This window comes from Arachis hypogaea, chromosome 7 (assembly GCF_003086295.3).
Source record: "Arachis hypogaea cultivar Tifrunner chromosome 7, arahy.Tifrunner.gnm2.J5K5, whole genome shotgun sequence".
In the NCBI taxonomy this organism is placed as follows: Eukaryota; Viridiplantae; Streptophyta; class Magnoliopsida; order Fabales; family Fabaceae; genus Arachis; species Arachis hypogaea.
In genome coordinates, this window is record NC_092042.1 from 61,601,066 (window position 1) to 61,627,894 (window position 26,829).

Consider the following 26,829-nt stretch of genomic DNA (forward strand, 5'->3'; position numbering starts at 1 on the left):
CCAACAAAGCCACAAAATATATATATTACACAATTATATATTATATTTTTTAATTAATATATAATCTAAAATATTCAATTAAATATTATTTTATATTTGTTTATTTTTATTTATATTTTATATTTGTTCTTTCTTAAATTAACTATTATTTTATACAAATTATTAAAATAAATATTAAATTTTTTTAAAATATTAACTATTAAATTTTTTTATGTTTCTCATCATAAATGTCTAGCTTTATTGTCAAAAAAATTATTTAGATAAAAAATTTATATTTTCTAAACTTTATGTTTTTTTTTCTTCTTTTATTTTATTCACTTCTTTCTTTTTTTTTTCCTTTCTTTCTCTTCTTTCGTATTGTTTTTTACTCACTTTTTTTTGTTTTTCTCTCTCCTCTTTCTATCCCATCATAATTGTCCGTTTGTCACAAATTAGATTCATCATTAATGTCAGATTTGTTTTAAATAAATAATGAGCCAAACAAACTATGATTATTAAGGAGATACAAAAGAACAAAAAAATGAAAAAGTGTGTTGTATATTTTAACTAATATTTTAATTTAAGATGATTCAGTTAATAAAATATAGTTATAGATTAAATTAGCTATACTAAAATTAATCATTATTAAAATTAATTATTAATATAAAATATATATTAAAATATAAAATATATATTAAAATAAATTAAATAATATATATATATAATATATAAACACATAATAATTAATTTTAATAACTAATTTTAATGTATAAATCACCTTATAAAGAAAACTTGGAGAATGCTATATAAAAAAGACTCGGCGACAACTAAAAAGGTGAGGAAAAAAAGCCAAAAAAGAGAAAAATACATAAGTATAAAACTACGGTAGTCGGTAGAATAATATTTTTCACGACAATAAATTAATAAATTGCATATTTATTTTAAGAAAAATAAAAAGAAAATATTTGCAATAAAAAAGTGGCAACTTTGACCACTATCCCTTGGTATTAAAAAAAAATTGAAAAGTTTCATGTATAAAATAAAATAAAGTCATGCGATGTAACGCACGTTCCGTATTAAAAAAACCCTATCTACCAATATTCATTTCAATCTGCGGAATTAATTATCACAAAACAAAAACTTTTCCAACGGCGAGGAGCGCCTTGTTTAACAAAAAGGATCGATACTTGTGATCCTGTAAACATTTCATTCACACATCATCATCAATGGCAGACACAATTATCTCTACTCAAAAAATTATAACTTGCTTAGCATCAGGAGCAGCTGTGAGATGCAGCAACAATAATATTAATAATAATGCTTCAAAGGTTGATCAGTTTTCAAGCACTCACCGTCTTCGGTTCAACTCTGTAGCTAAGCAGAGTCGCTTCTCTTTTCTGGATCAGAAGAAAAATGAAGGCACTAGAAAGAAGTAAGCTAATAAGTAACCTTATTATTTATTAGTTAGCTTTTTATATATATATATATATAATAATAATAATTGCATATGCTTCTTTAATATTAATTAATTCATGCAGAAAATTGGCGATCTGTGCTTTACCACCAGAAACCCCGGTTCCGGTTGATGCAACTTCACCCGGCCAGTTGTGGGATTTCATCACAAACTCCTCACTCTCTGATTGGTAATGCAAATTAACTCTGCATGTGTTTTTGGATACTTTTAATCTCGTGTATATTTTTTTTCTTTCTTAACCTTTTTTTTTTCTTAATTTCCGTTGTCTTCTTCTTGAGTATTCAATGAGTAAAAAGCAAACCAAAATAAATTAAAATAACACCAAAATAGCCCATAATGACTATAAAGTATATAAACCTCTTTTTAAAAGTAAAAAACAAAAGAAAATCAAAGGATCTGAATAAATGAAGGTTGGAGTAATTATGTTGGAGTTGTTTACCGTGATGTGGTAAATAATTAGTTGCTTGCTTACTTTGTTTGACCAAATCTCACTTTATTTGGTGTATTTGGGAACCTTTATTTTTACTTTGAAGTTTGATGTAAATTTGCATTTCATAGGAAATGAAATTCTTGTGATGCAGGCAAGTTTGGGTTGGTGGATCTGCAGTTACAGTACTTCTATCCTTTGTCACCAAGGGCAAATGGGGACCTTTGTTACAATTGCAAGGTAAGAAAATAATTATATGATCTATGTTAAGGATTTAATCAATTATTGTTTTCATTAACGAAATATAATCATTTATATACCTTCTTTTAGTTTATTAATTAGTTTAATTTTTAAAAAAATAATTCTATAATATGATATCAAAATTTTTATAACTAAAAGATCTAGATCTCAATACTTGTTATATAAGAAAAGCACTCTTAAATAATCCTATTAGCCCAAATAAGTAATTAATTAACTTGCACCAACCTTGCTATCTAAGTATATCTCTTGAAATTATTGTGTATGATATTTGTGTAGACAAACTTCAAACAACAATAGATCAAGCAGAAAAGGTTGTAGATATGGTGGAAGATGTGGCTGAGAGAGTGGAAAAAGTGGCAGAAGAAGCAGCCAATAATCTTCCTGAGGGAAAGCTTCAGGATGCTGCTGAGTATATTGAAAATTTGGCTGAGAAAATAGACAAGAGTGCTGAAATGGCGGAGGCTGCATTAGAAAAGGTAATGAGTTTTTTGTGTGTTATTTTATTAAAGTATATTTATTAAAAAAAATCTAAATATATTAGCAGAGTATGTGTTGACTAAAATATTTATATTAAAATATAAATAGACGAAAAATTTAATGTATCAAATATATATTATGATAAATACTTTAATATAAACTTAAATATTAGCGTTTTTGAAATAACGAATATTCTTTTAAAAATGAATACTTTTATCTAAGATGCACTGAATTAATTATTGTCTATTTAACATCTACTGCTAATCTTACAAATAATACGACCCAAACGTATTATTATTAACCTATTTCTCTTTGAACATCACCAACTTCTCCTTGTCCTTTTCTTATCTTTTTTAGATCCCATGATGATATTTTATTCTCTGATCTGTCACCCACCCACCCAAAGCATCGAAATAATCAAATAACGTGCACATCCTTTCTCACTTAAAAAAAATGTGGGAAACAAGTTAAAGCCTATAGTTTATTTACTATAATTTATAAGAAGTTGAAATAAAATGTATATATTAAAAAGCGATAACGATAAGGTTAAAAATTTACAACTTGATTGTTGATACTTTCAACACTACTTTTTTGTACTTCAAAAATTTTGTTTTGGTTGTGTGCTTATTTTATTTTATTTAATTTATTTTTTTATCAATTCCTGTTGTAATAAATAATTTAGTATTGTAATCTAGAAATATTTGGAATTTAATAAATTTTATAATTTATAGTTATTATTTAATTATTAATAATATTTTTAATAATATAAAATTATATTTACTAACATAAAATTATTTATTTTATTATAATTAAATATTAATTAAATTTTAATAAAAGTGTTGGCTCTTTTAACTTTTTTTTTTTGTGATATTTTACATGGAAATACATATCTTGTATCAACTTTTAAATTTTCATATTGTGGTATCCGGAGGTGGTAAGTGCTAACAAATCAGAACCCGACAATTTATCCTGTGCACGCGACCAACCACTATGTGGGGGATATTTATCATTCAAACAAACTTTTTATTTAAATAGTATGTAATAATTTTTTATGATGTTATTATGATAACCTTAAAAAAAATACAAATTTGTAATTATAAAACTGTATTTAAACAAGTTCATTCATCTTAGTTTTCTTTAAAAGAGAAAAAATAGATCCAATCATTATATCTAGTAGCAAATATAAAGTAAGATTCCTGTTTCACTTTAAGAACTCTTTAAAAACACCAATTGAATTATATATTTTGAAGGACAACTGATTTTTTAAAAAGATACAATTGTATGCGTTGAAGAATGTTGATCTCTGATTTGAATAATTAAATTAAATGTAATAAGTTAATTAATAATGTTTAATTTGCACATGCAACTTGCAGATAGAAGACATTAGTGAGCAGCTGGAATCCTTCGTTGAGTCAACACAGGAATTAAAAACTGTCACGACTACAGTGCAAGCCAAGGATCAGAATTAGAGGAATATCAATGTTGAATTTCAATGCATGCATGTGATATTTAGTTATGCACTAAAATAGTAATGTTAGTTATACATTATTCAACTTTTTTTTAATGAATTAAGTCTAACTAAATTAAATAATAAAATTTAAAATAATATTAATTATAATTAATATTTATTATATTAAATTAATTTAATTAAATTTAATTAACAAAAAAATGTGAATATATAGTATTATTCCACTAAAATGATCAATTTGACAGTCCAAAATTATATTTAAATGTCCGTCAATTTTCATATATGTAAAATATTTCGTGTGCTTCCTAGAAGCTAAGCATTAGCACTTTGGACATATTCATTTGCTCATGAGCCTTGTAGATTATTATTAAGAGATTAATTATGAAACTAACTTTTATCAGTTACTGTGAGTCAAATTTTTTATTTTAAATTTTAAGTTCTAAATATTAAATTATATGTCCTAAATTCTCTAAAACAAGATTAAAAAATAATTTTAAAATAAAAAATTGACTAATATATATATATATATATATATATATATATATATATATATATATATATATATATATATTAACGGTTTAAAAGTGAGTTCCTTATGATTTTCCTATTATTATTTGAGGACAAGAGCGTTTAATTACTTGAGTAACTTAAATCTTCAATCAGTTGTAATTTTTGAATGACCAACGCATAAGCTTCTAAATTAAATCTTACAATTGAGTCATGCTTCCTTTTTTTTTTCCTTTTTGCCTCAAGAGTTTGTTTAATAATTTTCATCCCAATGGAGTCAAATTGAATGTATATAAACAGAATAGGAGCCGTTAGATAAAGATGCTGAAAACGTTTTTTATAAAGATATTTTTTAATATTAAAATTTAATATATATAATCAATTAAATTATGTTATTTTTGTTAAAATTAAATTAGATAAATTGATTTAACTCAAAAATGGTGAATCAAATTTTGAATTGGTCTAAATTAATATTTTTTTTTATAGAAAATAACTACAATATCCTATTATAGAAAATAATTAAAATACTTCTATTATATATATTAATTTTGAGAATTCTAAATTTTAGTCTTTTATTTTTCTATCATATGGTTAGGATTTAAAATTTTTAAAATTAATATATATATATATATATATATATATATATATATATATAATAAGAATATTTTAATCATTCTCTATAATAAGGGTATTATAGTAATTTTTTATAAAAAATATTATTAATTTAGATCAGTTCAAGATTTGATTCACAATTTTTTCGGTTAAATTAATTTGTCTAGCCTAATTTTAACAAAAATAACATAATTTAATCGATTATATATGTTAAATTTTAATTACTAAAAAATATTTTAAAAAAACGTTTTAGACGTTTTTATCTGAGTGGCTCCCAAACAGAATATGTCAAAGCTATTACATGCTAAGTTCCTTAAGGCTTGCCTTATTTGATTGTTCTCTCAAAATTTTGAAATAGAGAAAGAGAAAATCATTTGCAGAAAATCATTTCCTTGTTTCTTCTTTTTCTCTCTTCATGTTCAATAGAAAATCATTAGTTTCCTTCTTTTTGCTTTTATATATCTTCAATAGAAAATATTTTTTATCAAAATTAAGACATTCAATACCAACATAATATTAACGGCTTATTTGGATAAATTTCTAAAACAAAAATTTTTAAATTATTTTTTTAAAAGATTTTCTAAAAAATAATTTTATATTTAGATTTCTTATAAAAAATGTTTTTATCTATCGACTAATAAAGAGAAATGAATAAAAAAACTATCTATCATCATACACACGAATATGAATAATCTACCATTAAACAAAGTAATCCAGCTACATCACATCACATAATGATTACATATAGTGCATAGATACCATGAAAAAAAAATCACAAAAAACCACCTCATTAAACATTTCTAAAGACCTCCACGAATATCTATCTACTTATAATATATTAAAATTAAAATTGAATTTTTTCCGATCAATGAAGGTGACGTGTCAATCTCTCATAATTCTGTTTTCTCTCCAAAATAAATTTTTCTATTCTCTATTTTAAATTATTTTATAAAAAATATCTTTATTATAATTAATATTTAATGAATAATAAATAATTATACTAATTTAAAAAATATCTTTATTATAATTATATAAAATTAATATTTAATACATTATTAAACTACTTATTAATTATCAATCAAAAACATTTTTAATCATTTTAATTATATTGATAATATGATCATTATATGATAATGGCACTGATTATTAATAACTAATTTATATTTCTCTAAATAAATTTATTTTAAAAATATTTTTATTATAATTATATTACAATATTACAATTAATATTTAATAAATAATGCATAATTATACTAATTTAAAAAATATCTTTATTATCTATCTATTCTATTTATTCTATTATATAAAAATCATATTTTTACTCTTAATGATGGAACTGATATGGCATGCTCTTGAAGTATTTTTTTATTTATTTCATTTAATTCGTTAAAGCAAATCAATTATAATTAATTAATTATATCAATTAATTAATTTGATTAGACATTCAAATCTTACCATTTATTATAATTTATATGAATTGATTAATTATATCAGTTAATTAATTTGGTTAATTATATTAATTATTTGATTTGATTGGAGTAAATATCAAATTATTTAATAATTAATTTAATTAGATTATTTTTCTCAATACCATCTATTTATACAAGATCAAATATTTTTTTACTCATTCGCTCTCTTTTCTCTCCTTCCCTCCCTCCCTTCCTCCTCTCTCTCATGTTTAAGGTACAATTTTTATAATTTCTTTAATTTTTGTTTCTTTTATCTTTATTTATACATTTTATTTTTTATTTTTTATTTTAATTTTTGTTTATTTTAATTGATTATTATTAGGTGCATATTTTTTTTCTTTTAGCATCTGATTAACAAAAAAGATGTGTCATCTTTACATTGTTTTTAAATAATCTTACTATAATTTTATTTTGTAATATTCTATTTTGTCATGTGTGCTTCAATTCATATATATATATTGTTTTTTTAATCAGAATTAATATATATATTGTTTGTGTATGTGGTTTATATATATAGTCTTTTTTTGTGATTCACAATTAATATATATATATTGTTCGTGTATGTAGTTTATATGTTAATACTTTTATTGATTCTCTTTATTATTTTTTTTGTGTGTCTCTTTGTTGCTCTTTATTTTACTTATATTCATTGATTTCTCTGTATTGATGCTCTTTTTATTTGAAATATCGTGACAATTTAGAGTGTATGTTGTGACCCATGTGATATTCGTTAATTTGGTGTATCTTTTTAGATGGTTTATGTTATAATGTGTTTAAGGAGTTGACTTAAAATTATAATATGATATATAAATTTATGATATAATTTATAGTATGCTAAAATATTAAGATATTATCATATAGATATTTTTTATTTGTCCATTAGATTCAACTATATAAGATCTTGAAAATTATGCAATTATGTAATTAGATATTTTTTTATATAATTATTATATTCATCATTTACATTAGTGAGACTATTTTCATTATTAATATTTATAAATTGTATTGAAAGAATATAGTTTATGATATTTAATTTTTTACTATTTATTAAAAAATGCATAATTACTTAACGATATTTATTTTTTAAATTCACTATGTATGTAATTTTATTCTTTTTTTTTGACAAAATTTTACTCATGATGGTAATTCTTCTAATGGTGCAAATGTGAAAAATTATATTTTATTTTTTGGTATAATCGATATATTATTAATAATGAATAGTAATTAACCCTTCATATTTTTAATCAAAGCATTTTGACGATAGTTTTTATTTACAGATATTAATGGATGATTGTTTCTTTAAAAATAAAATGCATTATGATTTTAGGTTATTTCATAATTAACAATAATACTTGATTATTTTTTTAAAAATAAATTACATTATAATTTTAGGTTATTTCACAATAATAATTAATGTTCATACTATTGAATTACTCTAAATTTTTTATTTTCTATCGTTAGTAGTTATCCCAAATTAAAAGATTATGTTAAATTGTTGAATAGTCCAAGTATAACCAAGTTAATTTAGTTTATTTGTTTATTAATATAATTGATTGAAAGCATAAATGATAAATAAGACAAGCAAATAATTAGAAAAATAGAATGTTAGTAATTACTTAAAATAGATAATAAAAATAAGTTATAGGGTATTACTTTATTTAAATTATTAATAATTAAAAGAATAAAAGGTCAGAAATTATTTTTAAAATAGACATTAAATTTAGTTTTATGGTACTAATTTATTTAAGTTAATAATAAAATTTTATAATTTCCAGATTTATATCTACTCAATTTCCAGTAAAAAAAATTCAGACTTTAATTACTAAAATCCTTTCAATTCAAAACAACCAGAAACCTTTATTTTGAACAAAATCAAACATTATTTCAATCAAACTGGCAATCATATTCATCCAATACAAATCAGACAATTCATAAGACTCACATAATCACCAGAAATACATTTCGCACGTCATATCTATTTGTAACAATTTTCAATTTAAATACATTAGTTTGTATAAAAAGTCCCTACCTTGACAAGCGAAACCACAGTCCAAACGCCTCACAGAGTCCTTTCTACCTCAACCCGAATTGACGGCAACCAACAACTCGGCTCCACTTGCTTTCTCAACAACCACAACGACTTTAATCGCAACACTGATGCGTGAGCATCTTTCATATCTTTTCCTAGTGAATTTGCATTTAAATTGTTGAGTTTAATCAAGAATCAATTATCTTTTAGTCACTATGGATGCTACTTTGAGTCCTGTGCAATTATATTTATTTTAGGTAGTATTTGGCTGGATCTGATGGAGTTTCCGCAGAAAAAGAGAAGAAGGCGAATGATACTGTTAACCTTGACCTCTCTGCACTCAAATCTGAATAACTCGAGCTACAGAGATCCAATGGACGTGATTCCAAAAGCGTTGAAAAGCTAACTTTTAGAGCTTTCCAACGATATATAATAGTCTATACTTATCTTCCATCAACTTTGCCAAGGCTGCGCCTAACTTAAGATTTCTCAAGTTAGGCGCAAGAAACAACAACAACACGCAACATTTGCTCTCCTCCAAGTAAGGCGCATTGCCTCCTCTTCAGTCCAAGTAAGGCGCCTTGTGTGGTGAACAACATGAAGTTAGGCGCAGCTCTTAATCAAGTTAGGCGTGGATCCAGTGAAGCCAAGTGGTCGCCACGTTACTAGACGCGGATTATTTAATTAATTCTGATTTAAATTTAAATTTTATTTTAAAGTAGGAAAAGATATTATTTTAATTTTATAAAATAGATTTTAAATTAATTAGGATTAGATATAAAAATAAGAAACTTTTCTTCTGGGGATTATTCCATCTCATCCCAAAAATTTACAGTTTACCAGAATCCTAGTTTTCACTCTTTTCCATGAGCAACTAAACCTCCACTGTTAAGGTTAGAAGCTCTGTCTATTGTATGGATTGATTCTATTCCTTGTTTTTTTCTATTTTAGTTTATGTACTGATTTATATTTCAAGAATTATTTTTGTTCTTTATTTTATAAAATTGGGTGGAACGAAAGTATGACCCTCTTTCTAATTGAGTTCTTGTATAACTTGGAAAAACTCTTTACTTGAACAACAGCTTGAAAATATATAATCCAAAATTTCTAATTATCTGGATTTAACGGGATACGTGACATATAATCCTCTTATATTTGGATAATTAGGATTTTTGTGGCATAATAACTAGAATTAAACTTCACCCTCTAATTGGAATTAATTGACCAAGGAATTGGCGGTTGATGAATTTTAGAGGAGACTAAAAAGGTCTAAGGAATTAGTATTTAGTCACATATAGTTTGCCATGAATTAATTCTTACATGATTGATGAGCGGATAATTTATACGCTTTTTAATTTGGCATTATTTTCAGGTAATTTTTAGTATGATTTAGATAGTTTTTAGTATATAATTATTAGTTTTTTATGCAAAAATCACATTTCTGGATTTTACTATGAGTTTGTGTGTTTTTCTGTGATTTTAGGTATTTTCTGGCTGAAATTGAGGGACCTGAGCAAAAATCTGATTCAGAGGCTGAAAAAGGACTGCAGATGCTGTTGGATTCTGACCTCTATGCACTCGAAATGAATTTTCTATAGCTACAGAGGCCCAATTGGCACACTCTCAATTGCGTTGGAAAGTAGACATATTGAGATTTCCAGTAATATATAATAATTCATACTTTGCCCGAGTTTTGATAATGCAAATTGGCGTTTTAATGCCAACTTTCTACCCTTTTCTGGTGTTAAATGCTAGAACTGGCATAAAAACTGGCGTTTAGCTCCAAGAAAAGCCTATGCACATGAAAGCTTCAATGCTCAGCCCAAGCACATACCAAGTGGGCCCCCGGAAGTGGACTTCTGCATCATTTACTTATTTCTGTAAACCCTAGGTTACTAGTTTATTATAAAAATGACCTTTTACTATTGTATTTTTATATGAAGATCTTTAGACCATTTTGGAGACTATCTTTGTATCACTATTGAGCTCTTGATCATGCTTAGGAGGCTGGCCATTCGGCCATGCCTGGACCTTCATCACTTATGTATTTTCAACGGTGGAGTTTCTACACCTTATAGATTAAGGTGTGGAGCTCTACTGTTCCTCATGAATTAATGCAATTACTACTGTTTTCTATTCAATTCAAGCTTATTCTTTTTCTAAGATGTTCATTCGCACTTCAACATGATGAATATGATGATCAAGTGACACTCATCACCATTCTCACTTATGAACGCGTGCCTGACAACCACTTCCGTTCTACCTGAAAACAAGCTTGAATGCATATCTCTTGGCCTCCTGGTCCACGACGCATGGTTGCCTCTCTTGACAATAGAGCCTTCCATTCCGTGAGATCAGAGTCTTCGTGGTATAAGCTAGAATCAATTGGCAGCATTCTTGAGATCTGAAAAGTCTAAACCTTATCTGTAGTATTCCGAGTAGGATCTAGGATGGGATGACTGTGACGAGCTTCAAACTCGCGAGTGCTGGGCGTAGTGACAGTGCGCAAAAGGATCATTGGATCTTATTCCAACACAAGTGAGAACCAACAGATGATTAGCCCTACGTAACCCGTAGCCGGACTATTTTTATTGAGAGGACGGACAGTAGCCATTCACAACGGTGATCCCCCAACAAACAGCTTGCCATGGAAAGGAGTACGCATGACTCGATGAAAGCAGTAGGAAAGCAGGGATTCAAAAGGAACAAAGCATCTCCATACGCTTATCTGAAATTTCTACCAATGAATTACATAAGTATCTCTATCCTATTTTATGTTTTATTTGTCTTTTAATTATCAAAATCTCATAACCATTTGAATATGCCTTACTGAGATTTAGAAGATGACCATAGCTTGCTTCAAGTCAACAATCTCCGTGGGATCGACCCTTACTCACGTAAGGTATTACTTGGACGACCCAGTGCACTTGCTGGTCAGCTACGCGGAGTTGTGAAGAAAGTGTGTGAGATCACGATTTCGCGTACCAAGTTTTGGCACCGTTGCCGGAGATTGTTCGAGTTTGGACAACTGACGGTTCATCTTGTTGCTCATATTAGGTAATTTTCTTTTTTTTTTATTTTGCTCTTCAGAATTTTTAAGAATGAATTCTAGAGTTTCAGATGATGCTTTTATTATCACAGGAGTCTTTTTGATTCCCATCAATTTGGTTGTTGTATGTAATGCTCTACTAAAGCTTGGCTAGCCATGCCTAATCTTTTTAGATTGAAGCTTTAGACTAACATTGCATGATTCCTGGAATTCTTATTAAAAATTTTGAGTTTCTTATTTTCTTTTTCAAAATAATTTTCGAAAAAAATACAAAAAAAATTACAAAATCATAAAACAAAAAAATATTTTGTATTTCTTGTTTGAGTCTATTGTCAAATTTTAAGTTTGGTGTCAATTACATGTTTTTTATTTTTCTTGCATTTTTTGAAAATGTGTTCTTGTGTTCTTCGTTAATCTTCAAGTTGTTCTTGATAATTTTCTTTTTCTGATCTTTAAATTCTCTTGTTTTGTGTCTTTTGTTGTTTCTCATGTGCATTCTCAAATTGTTAGTGTCTCTAGTATGAAAATTTCTAAGTTTGGTGTCTTGCATGTCTTTCTTTTCTTAAAAATTTTCAAAAAAATGTTCTTGATGTTCATTATAACATTCATAGTGTTCTTGATGTTCATCTTGACACTCAAAGTGTTCTTGCATGCATCCCTTATTTGATCCTAGTTTTTCATGATTAGTTTCAATTTTGTTGTTTTTCTCTCTCATCATTAAAAATTCAAAAAAATTCAAAAATATATCTTTTCAAGTCAGTAATACAGAGAATTAAAGATTCAGAACATATAGCAGAGGAATCACAGAGAAAAAGTTGGGCGTTCAAAACGCCCAGTAAGAAAGGATTTCTGGCGTTTAACGCCAACCAGGGTACCTGGTTAGGCGTTAAACACCCAAAGAGGTAGCATTCTGGGCGTTAAATGCCAGAATGCCTAGCATCCTGGGCGTTTAACGCCAGGATAACACCAAGGAGGTAATTTTGTTTTCAATTCAAATCTTTTTCAATTTTTCAAGTTTTAAAACTAATTTTTCAAAACCTTATATTTTTCATATCCTCTCTTATCAATCATATCTTTTTCAAAATCAAATCTTTTTTATTTTTCTTTTAATATTTTTGAAAATCCTTGCTAACAATTAATGTTGTGATTCAAAAATTTCAAGTTTGTTACTTTCTTGTTAAGAAAGGTTCAATATTTGAATTTTAGAATCATATCTTTTAATTTCTTGTTAGTCAAGTCATCAATTTTAAAAATCTTCTTCAATCATATCTTTTCAATCATATCTTTTTAAAATCATATCTTTTTAAAATTAAATTTTTTCAATCATATCTCTTTTAATTTGATTTCAACGTTTTTTTTTCTAACTTCTTATCTTTTCAAAAAATTATTTTCAAATCTTTTTCAACTAATCACTATTTCTTATCTTTTTCAAAACCACCTAACCACTTTTCCACTCCCAATTTTCGAAAATCACTAACCACTTTTTCAAAAATCTTTTTAATTTTTGAAAACTCTCTCTCATCTCTTTCTATTTAATCACTAACACTTATCCTCCTTAATAATTCGGACCCCCTCCTTCTCTATAAGTTCGAATTCTTCTCTCTACCTCATCCTTCTATTCCTATTTTTCTCTGACACCTCAAGGAATCTCTATACTGTGACATAGAGGATTCCATACTTTCTTGTTCTCTTCTTTTTCATATGAGCAGGAACAAGAACAAAGGCATTCTTGTTGAAGTTGATCCTGAACCTGAAAGGGTCTCTGAAGAGGACCTGACAGAAATTTTCAAAAAGGAAGCAGACAAAATAGACATGGCCGAACCCAACAAAAATAATGCAAGGAAGGTGCTTGGTGACTTTACTGCACTAACTCCCGACTTCTATGGGAGAAGCATCTCTATTCCTGCCATTGGAGCAAACAACTTTAAGCTTAAGCCTCAATTAGTTTCTCTGATGCAACAGAATTGCAAGTTTCATGCACTTCCATTGGAAGATCCTCATCAGTTATTGGCTGAATTTTTACAAATCTGTGACACTGTTAAGACCAATGGAGTTGATCCCGAGGTCTACAGACTTATGCTTTTTCCTTTTGCTGTACGAGACAGAGCTAGTATATGGTTGAACTCACAACCTAGAGACAGCATGAACTCTTGGAAAAAGCTGGTCAATGCCTTCTTAGCTAAATTCTTCCCACCTCAAAAGATGAGTAAGCTTAGAGTGAAAGTTCAAACTTCAAACAGAAGGAAGGTGAATCCCTCTATGAAGCTTGGGAAAGATACAAGCAATTGATCAGAAGGTGTCCTTCAAACATGCTTTCAGAATGGAGCATCATAGGTATCTTCTATGATGGTCTGTCTGAGTTATCCAAGATATCATTGGACCATTTTGCAAGCAAATCTATTTATCTGAAGAAAACGCCCGCAGAAGCCCAGGAACTCATTGAAATGGTTGCAAATAACCAGTTCATGTACACTTCTGAAAGAAATCCTGTGAATAATGGGACAACTCAGAAGAAAGGACTTCTTGAGATTGATACTCTGAATGCCATATTGGCTCAGAATAAATTATTGACTCAGCAAGTTAATATGATTTCTCATAATCTGATTGGATTGCAAGCTGCATCCAGCAGTAATAAAGAAGTATCTTCTGAAGAAGAAGCTTATAATCTTGAGAACCCTACAATGGAAGAGGTAAATTACATGGGAGAACCCTATAGAAATACCTATAATTCTTCATGGAGAAATCATCCAAATTTCTCATGGAAGGACCAACAAAAGCCTCAACAAGGCTTCAACAACAATAATGGTGGAAAAAATAGGTTTAGCAATAGCAAGCCTTTTCCATCATCTTCTTAGCAACAGATAGAGAACTCTGAGCAGAGTCATTCTGAATTAGCAACCGTAGTCTCTGATCTATCTAAGACCACACTAAGTTTCATGAATGAAACAAGATCCTCCATTAGAAATTTGGAGGCACAAGTGGGTCAGCTGAGTAAAAAGGTTACTGAAACTCCTCCTAGCACTTTCCCAAGCAATACAGAAAAAAATCTCAAGAGAGAGTGCAAGGCCATAACCATGACCAACATGGCCGAACCTAGAGAGAGTGAGGAGGACGTGATTCCCAGTGAGAAAAACATCATGGGATGTCCTCAGAACGAAGAGAAGTTCCCTTTTGAGGAACCAAGGGAATCTGAGGCTCATACAGAGACCATAGAGATTCTATTGAACCTACTTCTGCCATTCATGAGCTCTGATGAGTATTCTTCCTCTGAAGAGGATAAAGATATTATTGAAAAGCAAGTTTCTAAGTACCTTGGAGCAATCATGAAGCTGAATGCCAAGTTATTTGGTAATGAGACTTGGGAGGATGAACCCCCCTTGCTCACCAATGAACTAAATGACTTAATTGGGCAGACATTACCTCAGAAGAAACCGGATCCCGGAAAATTCTTAATTCGATGTACCATAGGCACCATGACCTTTCAGAAGGCTCTGTGTGACCTGGGGTCAAGCATAAACCTCATGCCACTCTCTGTAATGGAGAAACTGGGAATCTTTGAGGTACAAACTGCAAGAATCTCACTAGAGATGGAAGACAAATTCTTAAAACAGGCTTATGGACTTGTAGAGGATGTTCTAGTGAAGGTTGAGAGCCTTTACATCCCTGCTAAATTCTTAATCCTGGATACTGGGAAGAATAAGGATGAATCCATCATCCTTGGCGGACCCTTGATGAGCGGATAATTTATACGCTTTTTGGCATTGTTTTTAGTATGCTTTTAGTATATTTTATTTAGTTTTTAGTATATTTTTATTAGTTTTTAGTTAAAATTCACTTTTCTGGACTTTACTATGAGTTTGTGTGTTTTTCTGTGATTTTAGGTATTTTCTGGCTGAAATTGAGGGTCCTGAGCAAAAATCTGATTCAGAGACTGAAAAGGACTGCAGATGCTATTGGATTCTGACCTCCCTGCACTAGAAGTGGATTTTCTGGAGCTACAAAAGCCCAATTGGCGCGCTCTCAACGGCGTTGGAAAGTAGACATCCTGGGCTTTCCAGGAATATATAATCGTCCATACTTTGCCCGAGATTTGATGGCCCAAACCGGCGTGGCAAATCAGCCTCAGAATTTCCAGCGTTTAACGCTGGAACTGGCATAAAACTTGGAGTTAAACGTCCAAACTGGCATGAAAGCTGGCGTTTAACTCCAAAAAAAGTCTCTACACATGAAAGCTTCAATGCTCAGCCCAAGCACACACTAAGTGGACCCGGAAGTGGATTTTTACGTCATTTACTCATCTCTGTATACCCTAGGTTACTAGCTTACTATTAATAGGATCTTTTGACATTGTATCTGTACCTCATGACACTTTACACGTTTCTTTGTGTACCTTCTACGGCATGAGTCTCTAAACCCCATGGTTGGGGGTGAGGAGCTCTGCTGTGTCTTGATGGATTAATGCAATTACTACTGTTTTTCATTCAAACATGCTTGCTTCCATTCTAAGATATTACTTGTTCTTAAACCGGATGAATGTGATGATCCGTGACACTCATCATCATTCTCAACTATGAACGTGTGCCTGACAACCACCTCCGTTCTACCTTAGATTAAGTAGATATCTCTTGGATTCTTTAATCAGAATCTTCGTGGTATAAGCTAGAACTGATGGCGGCATTCAAGAGAATCCGGACGGTCTTAACCTTGTCTGTGGTATTCTGAGTAGGATTCAATGATTGAATGACTGTGACGAGCTTCAAACTCCTGAAGGCGGGGCGTTAGTGACAGACGCAAAAGAATCACTGGATTCTATTCCGGCCTGATTGAGAACCGATAGATGGATAGCCGTGCCGTGACAGGGTGCGTTGAACATTTCCACTGAGAGGATGGGAGGTAGCCACTGACAACGGTGAAACCCTTGCATACAGCTTGCCATGGAAGGAGCCTTGCGTGCTTGAAGAAGAAGACAGTAGGAAAGCAGAGATTCAGAAGATGGAGCATCTCCGAAACCTCAACCTGTTCCCCATTACTGCAAAACAAGTACTTATTTCATGTTCTTTTACTTTTCACAATCAACCTTGATAATTATTGATATCCTGACTAAGATTTACAAGATAACCATAGCTTGCTTCAAGCCGACAATCTCCGTGGGATCGACCCTTACTCACGTAAGGTATTACTTAGACGACCCAGTGCACTTGCTGGTTAGTTGTGCGGGGTTGCAAAAGTGTGATTGCAATTTCGTGCACCAAGTTTTTGGCACCGTTGACGGGGATTGTTCGAGTTTGGACAACTGACGGCTTATCTTGTTGCTTAGATTAGGACTGTTTTATTTTTGTTGGTTTAGAGTCTTTTAGTTGAGTCTAGTTTCATATTTTAAGTTTGGTGTCAATTGCATGCTTTTGTTTTTCTTCTAATTTTCGAGTTTGCATGTCCTTAGTCCTTTTTTGATCCGTAAAAATTCTAAGTTTGGTGTCCTCTTTGTGTTTTTTCTTTAAAATTTTCGAAAAATTAGTGTTAGATTTTCTAAAAATTTTAAGTTTGGTGTCATTTTGTTGTCTTTCTCTTTCCTCATTTCAAAAATCAAATCTTTTTCATAAAAATTTTTCAATCATATCTTTCTAATTGCTAATCTCAAAATCTTTTTAATTAACTGATTGATTCAGTTTTCAATTTGCTTTGATCTTATTTTCTTTTAATTTTCGAATTTTTATTTTATTTTCCTTTTGTTTTATTTTATTTTATTTTTTTCGGCTAATTCAAAAAAAAATTTATCTACTTGCAATCCATATCATTTCCCTTTATCCATCATGGACCTAAGTGGGATTGATCAGTCCAGAAGGACTCTGGGGTCATATGCTAACCCCATTACAGCTGCATATGGGAGTAGCATCTGTACACCTCCCATCAAAGCAAGCAGCTTTGAGCTAAACCCTCAACTCATTATCATAGTGCAGCAAAATTGCCAGTATTCCGGTCTTCCTCAGGAAGAGCCTACTGAGTTTCTGGCACAGTTCTTACAAATTGCTGACACAGTACATGATAAAGAGGTGGATCAGGATGTCTACAGACTATTATTGTTTCCATTTGCTGTAAAAGATCAAGCTAAGAGGTGGTTGAATAACCAACCTACAGCAAGCATAAAGACATGGAAACAGTTATCAGACAAATTCCTGAATCACTTTTACCCTCCAAAGAGGATGACATAGCTAAGGCTGGACATCCAAGGCTTTAAACAAGAGGATAATGAATCCCTTTACAATGCCTGGGAGAGGTATAGAGGTATGCTAAGAAAATGCCCCTCTGAAATGTTTTTAGAGTGGGTACAGTTAGACATCTTCTACTATGGGCTTACAGAAAAAGCTCAGATGTCTTTAGACCACTCAGTTGGTGGATCTATACACATGAGGAAGACAATTGAAGAGGCTCAAGAGCTTATAGACACTGTTGCTAGAAATCAATATTTGTACTCTGACAATGAGTTCTCCCCAAAAGAGGAAGTCATGGCAGTAGCCACTGATCCTAATCCTCAAGAACAGATGATTGAGCTTAATCAACAATTGCTCCTGATGACAAAACAGTTAGCAGAATTTAAAGAGATGCTCCATGAAACTAAAGTTGCTAACAAGAACATAGAACTGCAGTTGAATCAAGCAAAACAGCAGATATCTAAACAGATAACAGAGGAATGCCAAGCAGTTCAACTGAGGAGTGGGAAAACATTGAATAACACTGCTCAAAGTGGCAAAAAGCCAAACAAGGAACAATTGACAGAGGATAACCAAACCACTGTTCAAAATCCCTCTAAGGACAGTAAGAGCCTAGAGAGGAATGCTATTGGCGTTCAAACGCCAGAAAAGGAGGGAAAGCTGGCGTTAAACGCCCATCCCCTGCCCAGTTCTGGAGTTCAAACGCCAGAAAAGGGGGAAAAGTTGGCGTTAAACGCCCATTTTCCACCCAATCATGGCGTTCAAACGCAAAAGGGGAACCAGACACCTGAGAGTGCTGATAGTAATCCCTCTAAAAAGGCTTCTTCAACCACTTCTGTAAGGAATAAACCTGCAGCATCTAAGGTTGAAGAATATAAAGCCAAGATGCCTTACCCTCAGAAACTCCGCCAAGCGGAACAGGATAAGCAGTTTGCTCGCTTTGCAGACTATCTAAGGACTCTTGAAATAAAGATCCCGTTTGCAGAGGCACTTGAGCAAATACCTTCTTATGCTAAATTCATGAAAGAGATCTTAAGTCATAAGAAGGATTGGAGAGAAACTGAAAAAATATTTCTCACTGAAGAATGTAGTGCAGTCATCTTGAAAAGCTTACCAGAAAAGCTTCAAGATCCAGGAAGCTTTATGATACCATGTACATTAGAAGGTGCTTGCACCAAGACAGCCCTATGTGATCTTGGAGCAAGTATCAATCTAATACCTGCATCCACTATCAGAAAGCTTGGGTTGACTGAAGAAGTCAAACCAACCCGGATATGCCTCCAACTTGCTGATGGCTCCATTAAATATCCATCAGGCATAATAGAGGACATGATTGTCAAGGTTGGGTCATTCGCCTTTCCAACTGACTTTGTGGTGCTGGAAATGGAGGAGCACAAGAGTGCAACTCTCATTCTAGGAAGACCTTTCCTAGCAACTGGACGAACTCTCATTGATGTACAAAAAGGGGAAGTAACCCTGAGAGTCAATGAGGATGAGTTCAAGTTGAATGCTGTAAAAGCTATGCAGCATCCAGACACACCAAATGACTGCATGGGCACTGACATTATTGACTCTTTGGTGGAAGAGATCAATATGACTGAAAGCCTAGAATCAGAGCTTGAGGACATCTTCAAGGATGCTCAACCTGATCAAGAAGAACCAGAGGAAACAAAGGAATTTTCGAAAATTCCTCAGGAGGAGGATAAGCCTCCCAAACCTGAACTCAAACCACTACCACCATCCCTGAAGTATGCATTTCTGGGAGAGGGTGACACTTTTCCAGTGATTATAAGCTCTGCTTTAAATCCACAGGAAGAGGAAGCACTGATTCAAGTGCTAAGGACACACAAGACAGCTCTTGGGTGGTCCATAAGTGATCTTAAGGGCATTAGCCCAGCTAGATGCATGCACAAGATCCTGTTGGAGGATAATGCCAAACCAGTGGTCCAACCACAAAGGAGGCTAAATCCAGCCATGAAGGAGGTGGTGCAGAAAGAGGTCACTAAATTACTAGAGGCTGGGATTATTTATCCTATCTCTGATAGCCCCTGGGTGAGCCCTGTCCAAGTTGTCCCCAAAAAGGGAGGCATGACAGTGGTTCATAATGAAAAAAATGAACTGGTTCCTACAAGAACAGTCACAGGGTGGCGTATGTGCATTGACTACAGAAGGCTCAATACAGCCACCAGAAAGGATCATTTTCCTTTACCATTCATAGACCAAATTCTAGAAAGACTAGCTGGTCATGATTATTACTGCTTTTTGGATGGCTATTCAGGTTACAACCAAATTGCAGTAGATCCTCAGGACCAAGAGAAAACAGCATTTACTTGCCCTTCTGGCGTATTTGCCTACAGGAGGATGCCTTTTGGTCTGTGTAATGCTCCTGCAACCTTTCAGAGATGCATGTTATCCAGCTTCTCTGATATGGTGGAGAAATTCCTGGAAGTCTTCATGGATGACTTCTCAGTATATGGAGACTCATTCAGCTCCTGTCTTAATCACCTAGCACTTGTCCTGAAAAGGTGCCAAGAGACTAACCTGGTTTTAAACTGGGAGAAATGTCACTTTATGGTGACTGAAGGAATTGTCCTTGGGCACAAAATTTCAAGCAGGGGAATAGAGGTGGATAAGGCAAAGGTAGAGGTAATTGAAAAATTACCACCACCTGCCAATGTTAAGGCAATCAGAAGCTTTCTGGGGCATGCAGGATTTTACAGAAGGTTCATAAAGGATTTTTCGAAAATTGCAAAACCTTTGAGTAACCTGCTAGCTGCTGACACACCATTTGTGTTTGACACACAGTGTCTGCAGGCATTTGAGACCCTGAAAGCTAAGCTGGTCACAGCACCAGTCATCTCTGCACCAGATTGGACATTGCCATTTGAACTAATGTGTGATGCCAGTGACCATGCTATTGGTGCAGTGTTGGGACAGAGGCATAACAAACTTCTGCACGTCATTTATTATGCCAGCCGTGTTCTAAATGATGCACAGAAGAATTACACAACCACAGAAAAAGAGTTACTTGCAGTGGTCTATGCCATTGACAAGTTTAGATCCTATCTAGTGGGATCCAAAGTGATTGTGTACACTGACCATGCTACTCTTAAATACCTACTCACAAAGCAGGATTCAAAACCCAGGCTTATAAGATGGGTGTTGCTTCTGCAAGAGTTTGATATAGAAATAAGAGACAGAAAAGGGACAGAGAATCAAGTAGCTGATCATCTGTCCCGAATAGAACCAGTAGTTGGGGCGTCCCTCCCTTCTACTGAGATCTCTGAGACTTTCCCAGATGAGCAACTCTTTGCCATTCAGGAAGCTCCATGGTTTGCAGATATTGCAAACTATAAAGCTGTGAGGTTCATACCCCAGGAGTACAGCAGAGTGCAAAGAAAGAAATTAATTTCAGATGCCAAGTACTACCTATGGGATGAGCCATATCTCTTTAAGAGATGTGCAGACGGAATGATCCGCAGATGTGTACCCAGAGAAGAAGCACAAAGGATCCTATGGCATTGCCATGGATCACAGTATGAAGGACATTTTGGAAGTGAGCGAACAGCCACTAAAGTCCTCCAATGTGGCTTCTACTGGCCTACTCTCTATAAAGATTCCTGAGAGTTTGTGCGTAGCTATGACAGTTGCCAAAGAGCTGGTAACTTGCCTCACGGATATGCCATGCCTCAACAAGGGATATTAGAGATAGAATTGTTTGATGTATGGGGAATTGACTTCATGGGGCCATTCCCACCATCATACTCAAACACTTACATTCTGGTGGCAGTGGACTATGTATCTAAGTGGGTAGAAGCAATTGCTACACCCACTAATGATACCAAGACCGTGCTGAAATTTCTCCAGAAACACATCTTCAGCAGGTTTGGTGTTCCCAGAGTACTAATCAGTGACGGGGGCACTCATTTCTGCAATAGACAGCTATACTCTGCTATGGTCAGATATGGAATTAGCCACAAAGTGGCAACTCCGTATCATCCACAGACAAATGGACAAGCTGAAGTCTCTAACAGAGAGCTAAAAAGAATCCTAGAATGGACTGTGATAGCCCGAAGAAAGGATTGGGCAAAGAGTATGGATGATGCTCTGTGGGCATACAGAACAGCATTCAAGACTCCTATAGGAACCTCTCCATACCAACTGGTGTATGGGAAGGCCTGTCATCTGCCCGTGGAACTGGAACATAAAGCCTACTGGGCAACCAGATTCCTAAACATGGATGCTCAGTTAGCTGGTGAAAAAATATTGCTCCAGCTAAATGAGCTAGAGGAGTTCAGACTCAATGCCTTTGAAAATGCAAAAATTTATAAGAAAAAGGCAAAGAAGTGGCATGACAAGAAGTTGTCATCCAGAGTCTTTGAGTCAGGACAAAAAGTTCTGCTCTTCAACTCTAGGCTCAGATTGTTTCCAAGAAAACTTAAATCCCGGTGGAGGGGTCCGTATGTGATTACAGGAGTGTCACCATATGGATATGTTGAGCTTCAGGATATTGATTCTGACAAAAAGTTCATTGTTAATGGGCAGAGAATCAAGCATTATCTTGAAGGCAACTTTGAGCAGGAATGCTCAAAACTGAGACTTGAGTGATTCTTAGTAAAGGTCCAGCTAAAGATAGTAAAGAAGCGCTTGCTGGGAGGCAACCCAGTCATTAGCAGGTTATATGTTTTGTTTTTACAAAGGCAAGTATCAAAAATGAGGGAATTCACAGAGTTACAGAAGGATTCATTGCAAAAAGCAGAGAAAAAGAGCTTACTGGCGAAAAAATGCCAGTAAGGGGTACTTTGGGCGTTAAACGCCAGAATGGGCACCATTCTGGGCGTTTAACGCCAGTAAAGGTGCCATTTTGGGCGTTAAACGCCAGAATGGGCACCATTCTGGGCGTTTAACGCCAGGTGTGCAGTATCCTGGGCGTTTAGCAAAACGCCCAGTGATAAAGGGAATTCTGGCGTTTAACGCCAGCCAGGGCACCTGGCTGGGCGTTAAACGCCCACAATGGGCAACAAATGGGCGTTAAATGCCAGAATGGATGCCATTATGGGCGTTTAACGCCAGAAAGGTGGGGGACCAAGATTTTGTTTTCCAATCAAATTTTTTTCAAACTTTCCTTTTCTTACCCATACTTTTCTACATAAACACATCTCAACCTTTCATCATTCACTTTCAAATCTTCAAAAAATCAAAATCCTTCTTCAAATTCCTCTCAAATCAATCCCAAATCTTATTCAAAAACTCACCCTTCTCTCAAAATCTCTTCACATCTTCTCAAATCTCCTTCCAATTTTTCGAAATCTCTTCTTCCCCCCCTTATATATAGACGTTCGGCCTCACCATTCCCCCACACCATTCGAATTTGCTCTTCTCCTCTCTCTCTTCTTTCCTTTCTTTTGCTTGAGGACAAGCAAACCTCTAAGTTTGGTGTGCTTTTCCGTGATCACTGAGCCAAGATTCATCAAGATCATGGCTCCTAAGGGAAAACAAACCAATTTGAGAGGAAAGAAAGAGAATAATCCAAAGAATCTTTGGAATCAAGAGAAGTTCTTAACCAAAGAACATGAAGACCATTATCACAAAATAATGGGTCTGAGGTCAGTGATCCCAGAAGTTAAATTTGATCTGAAAGAAGATGAATATCCGGGTATCCAAGAGCAAATTCGAAATAGAGGATGGGAAGTTCTAACCAATCCTGAGATAAAGGTTGGAAGAAATATGGTTCAGGAATTCTACTCAAATCTGTGGCTAACAGATAAGCAGAGAATGACTGGAACTGCTTACCATACCTACAGAACCATGGTTAGAGGGAAAGTTATGTACTTCCATCTGGACAAAATAAGAGAGATCTTCAAATTGCCTCAACTGCAAGATGATCCTGAATCCTTTAATAGGAGAATGGTGAGAGCAGATAAAGGGTTGGATCAAGTTCTAGAGGACATATGCCTCCCTGGAACTAAGTGGATAACCAATTCAAAGGGTGTCCCAAACTAACTCAAGAGGGGAGACCTCAAACCAATTGCAAGAGGTTGGCTAGAGTTTATTGGGCGTTCCATACTGCCCACTAGCAACCGTTCTGAGGTCACTATCAAGAGAGCAGTGATGATTCATTGCATTATGCTTGGAAAAGAAGTGGAGGTTCATCATGTGATTGCTTGTGAGATCTACACAATTGCAAATAAGAATTCCACTGAACCCAAATTGGCTTACCCAAGCTTGATCTCCTTGCTCTGTAAAGAGGCTGGGGTAAAGATGGGAGTAGATGAATTCATACCCATTGAACATCCAATCACCAAGAAGTCAATGAAAGGACAAATGCAAGACAACTCTATCAAAAGGAGGGCGCAGGAGTTCCTCCCTGAATTTCCTGAAATTGGCTACTGGACCAGCCTAGAAGCATCTATCACCAAGTTGCAAGAAACTATGGAGCAACTTAAGGAAGAACAGCAGAATCAGAACTGCATGCTCTGCAAATTGCTGAAGGAACAAGAGAAGCAGGGGCGTGAACTTCAAGAGTTGAAACACCAAAAATTCTCCCCCCAAATTGAGGGAGCATCCACTTCTCAAAATCAAGGTTGTTGAGTCCTAACTCTGTGAAAACCTCTATCATTAGGAGCATATTTAAATTTTTGTTTCTATTTTTTTCTCTAGTCTCATCTTATATCTATCTTTGAGTCTTGTTCTTTATTCATAATTAATAAAATTTAAAATTCATGTCTTAAAGCTATGAGTGTCCTATGAATCCATCACCTCTCTTAAATGAAAAATGCTCTAATCACAAAAGAACAAGAAGTACAGGATTTCGAATTTATCCTTGAAACTAGTTGAATTAGTTTGATGTGGTGACAATAATTTTTGTTTTTCCGAATGAATGCTTGAACAGTGCATATGTCTTTTGAATTTGTTGTTTTGAGAATGTTAAAATTGTTGGCTCTTGAAAGAATCAGGGAAAAAGAGAACTGTTATTGAGGATCTGAAAAATCATCAAATTGATTCTTGAAGCAAGAAAAAGCAGTGAAGTCAAAAAAAAAATCGAAAAAAAAGAGAAAGAAAAAGAAAGAAATAAAGTTGTGATCCAAGGCAAAAAGAGTGTGCTTAAGAACCCTGGACACCTCTAATTGGGGACTCTAGCAAAGCTGGGTCACAATCTGAAAAGGTTCACCCAAGTATGTGTCTGTGTCATGTATGTATCTGGTGGTAATACTGGATGACAGAGTGCTTTGGGCCACAGCCAAGACTCATGACATAGCTATGTTCAAGAATCATTATACTTAACTAGGAGAATCAGTAACACTATCTGAGTTCTGAGTTCTTATAGATGCCAATCATTCTGAACTTCAAAGGATAGAGTGAGATGCCAAAACTGTTCGGAAGCAAAAAGCTACTAGTCCCGCTCATCTAATTGGAGCTAAGTTTCCTTGATATTTTGGAGTCTATAGTATATTCTCTTCTTTTATCCTACTTTGATTTTCAGTTGCTTGGGGACAAGCAACAATTTAAGTTTGGTGTTGTGATGAGCGGATAATTTATACGCTTTTTGGCATTGTTTTTAGTATGCTTTTAGTATATTTTATTTAGTTTTTAGTATATTTTTATTAGTTTTTAGTTAAAATTCACTTTTCTGGACTTTACTATGAGTTTGTGTGTTTTTCTTTGATTTCAGGTATTTTCTGGCTGAAATTGAGGGTCCTGAGCAAAAATCTGATTCAGAGACTGAAAAGGACTGCAGATGCTGTTGGATTCTGACCTCCCTGCACTAGAAGTGAATTTTCTGGAGCTACAGAAGCCCAATTGGCGCGCTCTCAACGGCGTTGGAAAGTAGACATCCTGGGCTTTCCAGGAATATATAATCGTCCATACTTTGCCCGAGATTTGATGGCCCAAACCGGCGTGGCAAATCAGCCTCAGAATTTCCAGCGTTTAACACTAGAACTGGCATAAAACTTGGAGTTAAACGCCCAAACTGGCATGAAAGCTGGCGTTTAACTCCAGAAAAAGTCTCTACACATGAAAGCTTCAATGCTCAGCCCAAGCACACATAAGTGGACCCGGAAGTGGATTTTTACATCATTTACTCATCTCTGTATACCCTAGGTTACTAGCTTACTATTAATAGGATCTTTTGACATTGTATCTGTACCTCATGACACTTTACACGTTTCTTTGTGTACCTTCTACGGCATGAGTCTCTAAACCCCATGGTTGGGGGTGAGGAGCTCTGCTGTGTCTTGATGGATTAATGCAATTACTACTGTTTTTCATTCAAACATGCTTGCTTCCATTCTAAGATATTACTTGTTCTTAAACCGGATGAATGTGATGATCCGTGACACTCATCATCATTCTCAACTATGAACGTGTGCCTGACAACCACCTCCGTTCTACCTTAGATTAAGTAGATATCTCTTGGATTCTTTAATCAGAATCTTCGTGGTATAAACTAGAACTGATGGCGGCATTCAAGAGAATCCGGAAGGTCTAAACCTTGTCTGTGGTATTCTGAGTAGGATTCAATGATTGAATGACTGTGACGAGCTTCAAACTCCTGAAGGCGGGGCGTTAGTGACAGACGCAAAAGAATCACTGGATTCTATTCCGGCCTGATTGAGAACCGACAGATGGATAGCCGTGCCGTGACAGGGTGCGTTGAACATTTCCACTGAGAGGATGGGAGGTAGCCACTGACAACGGTGAAACCCTTGCATACAGCCTGCCATGGAAGGATCCTTGCGTGCTTGAAGAAGAAGACAGTAGGAAAGCAGAGATTCAGAAGATGGAGCATCTCCGAAACCTCAACCTGTTCCCCATTACTGCAAAACAAGTACTTATTTCATGTTCTTTTACTTTTCACAATCAACC

General features: G+C 33.6%; 1 protein-coding gene and 1 non-coding gene across 2 annotated transcripts; one reads left to right on the forward strand and one right to left on the reverse strand.

Annotated features, from left to right (window-relative positions):
• Positions 1–982: 982 nt before the first annotated feature.
• On the forward strand, positions 983–4,236 carry LOC112703215 (uncharacterized). The gene is made up of 5 exons (XM_025754566.2): positions 983–1,411; positions 1,518–1,622; positions 2,035–2,120; positions 2,418–2,617; positions 3,992–4,236. The coding sequence occupies exons 1-5, from the start codon at positions 1,206–1,208 to the stop codon at positions 4,085–4,087; spliced, it is 693 nt and encodes a 230-aa protein (XP_025610351.1). The 5' UTR covers positions 983–1,205; the 3' UTR covers positions 4,088–4,236.
• Positions 4,237–13,960: 9,724 nt separating this feature from the next.
• On the reverse strand, positions 13,961–14,067 carry LOC112704567 (small nucleolar RNA R71). Its single transcript, XR_003155186.1, has one exon. It is a non-coding gene; the product is annotated as a small nucleolar RNA R71 (small nucleolar RNA).
• Between the last annotated feature and the right edge of the window lie 12,762 nt (positions 14,068–26,829).

What these genes read in the sequence shown, in the direction of transcription:
- LOC112703215 (XM_025754566.2), top strand. Translation starts at nt 1,206, where the DNA reads ATGGCAGACACAATTATCTCTACTCAAAAAATTATAACTTGCTTAGCA. An exon ending in AATGAAGGCACTAGAAAGAA is followed by an intron (nt 1,412 to 1,517) that starts GTAAGCTAATAA and finishes TAATTCATGCAG; the next exon opens with AAAATTGGCGATCTGTGCTT. An exon ending in CGGAGGCTGCATTAGAAAAG is followed by an intron (nt 2,618 to 3,991) that starts GTAATGAGTTTT and finishes TGCAACTTGCAG; the next exon opens with ATAGAAGACATTAGTGAGCA.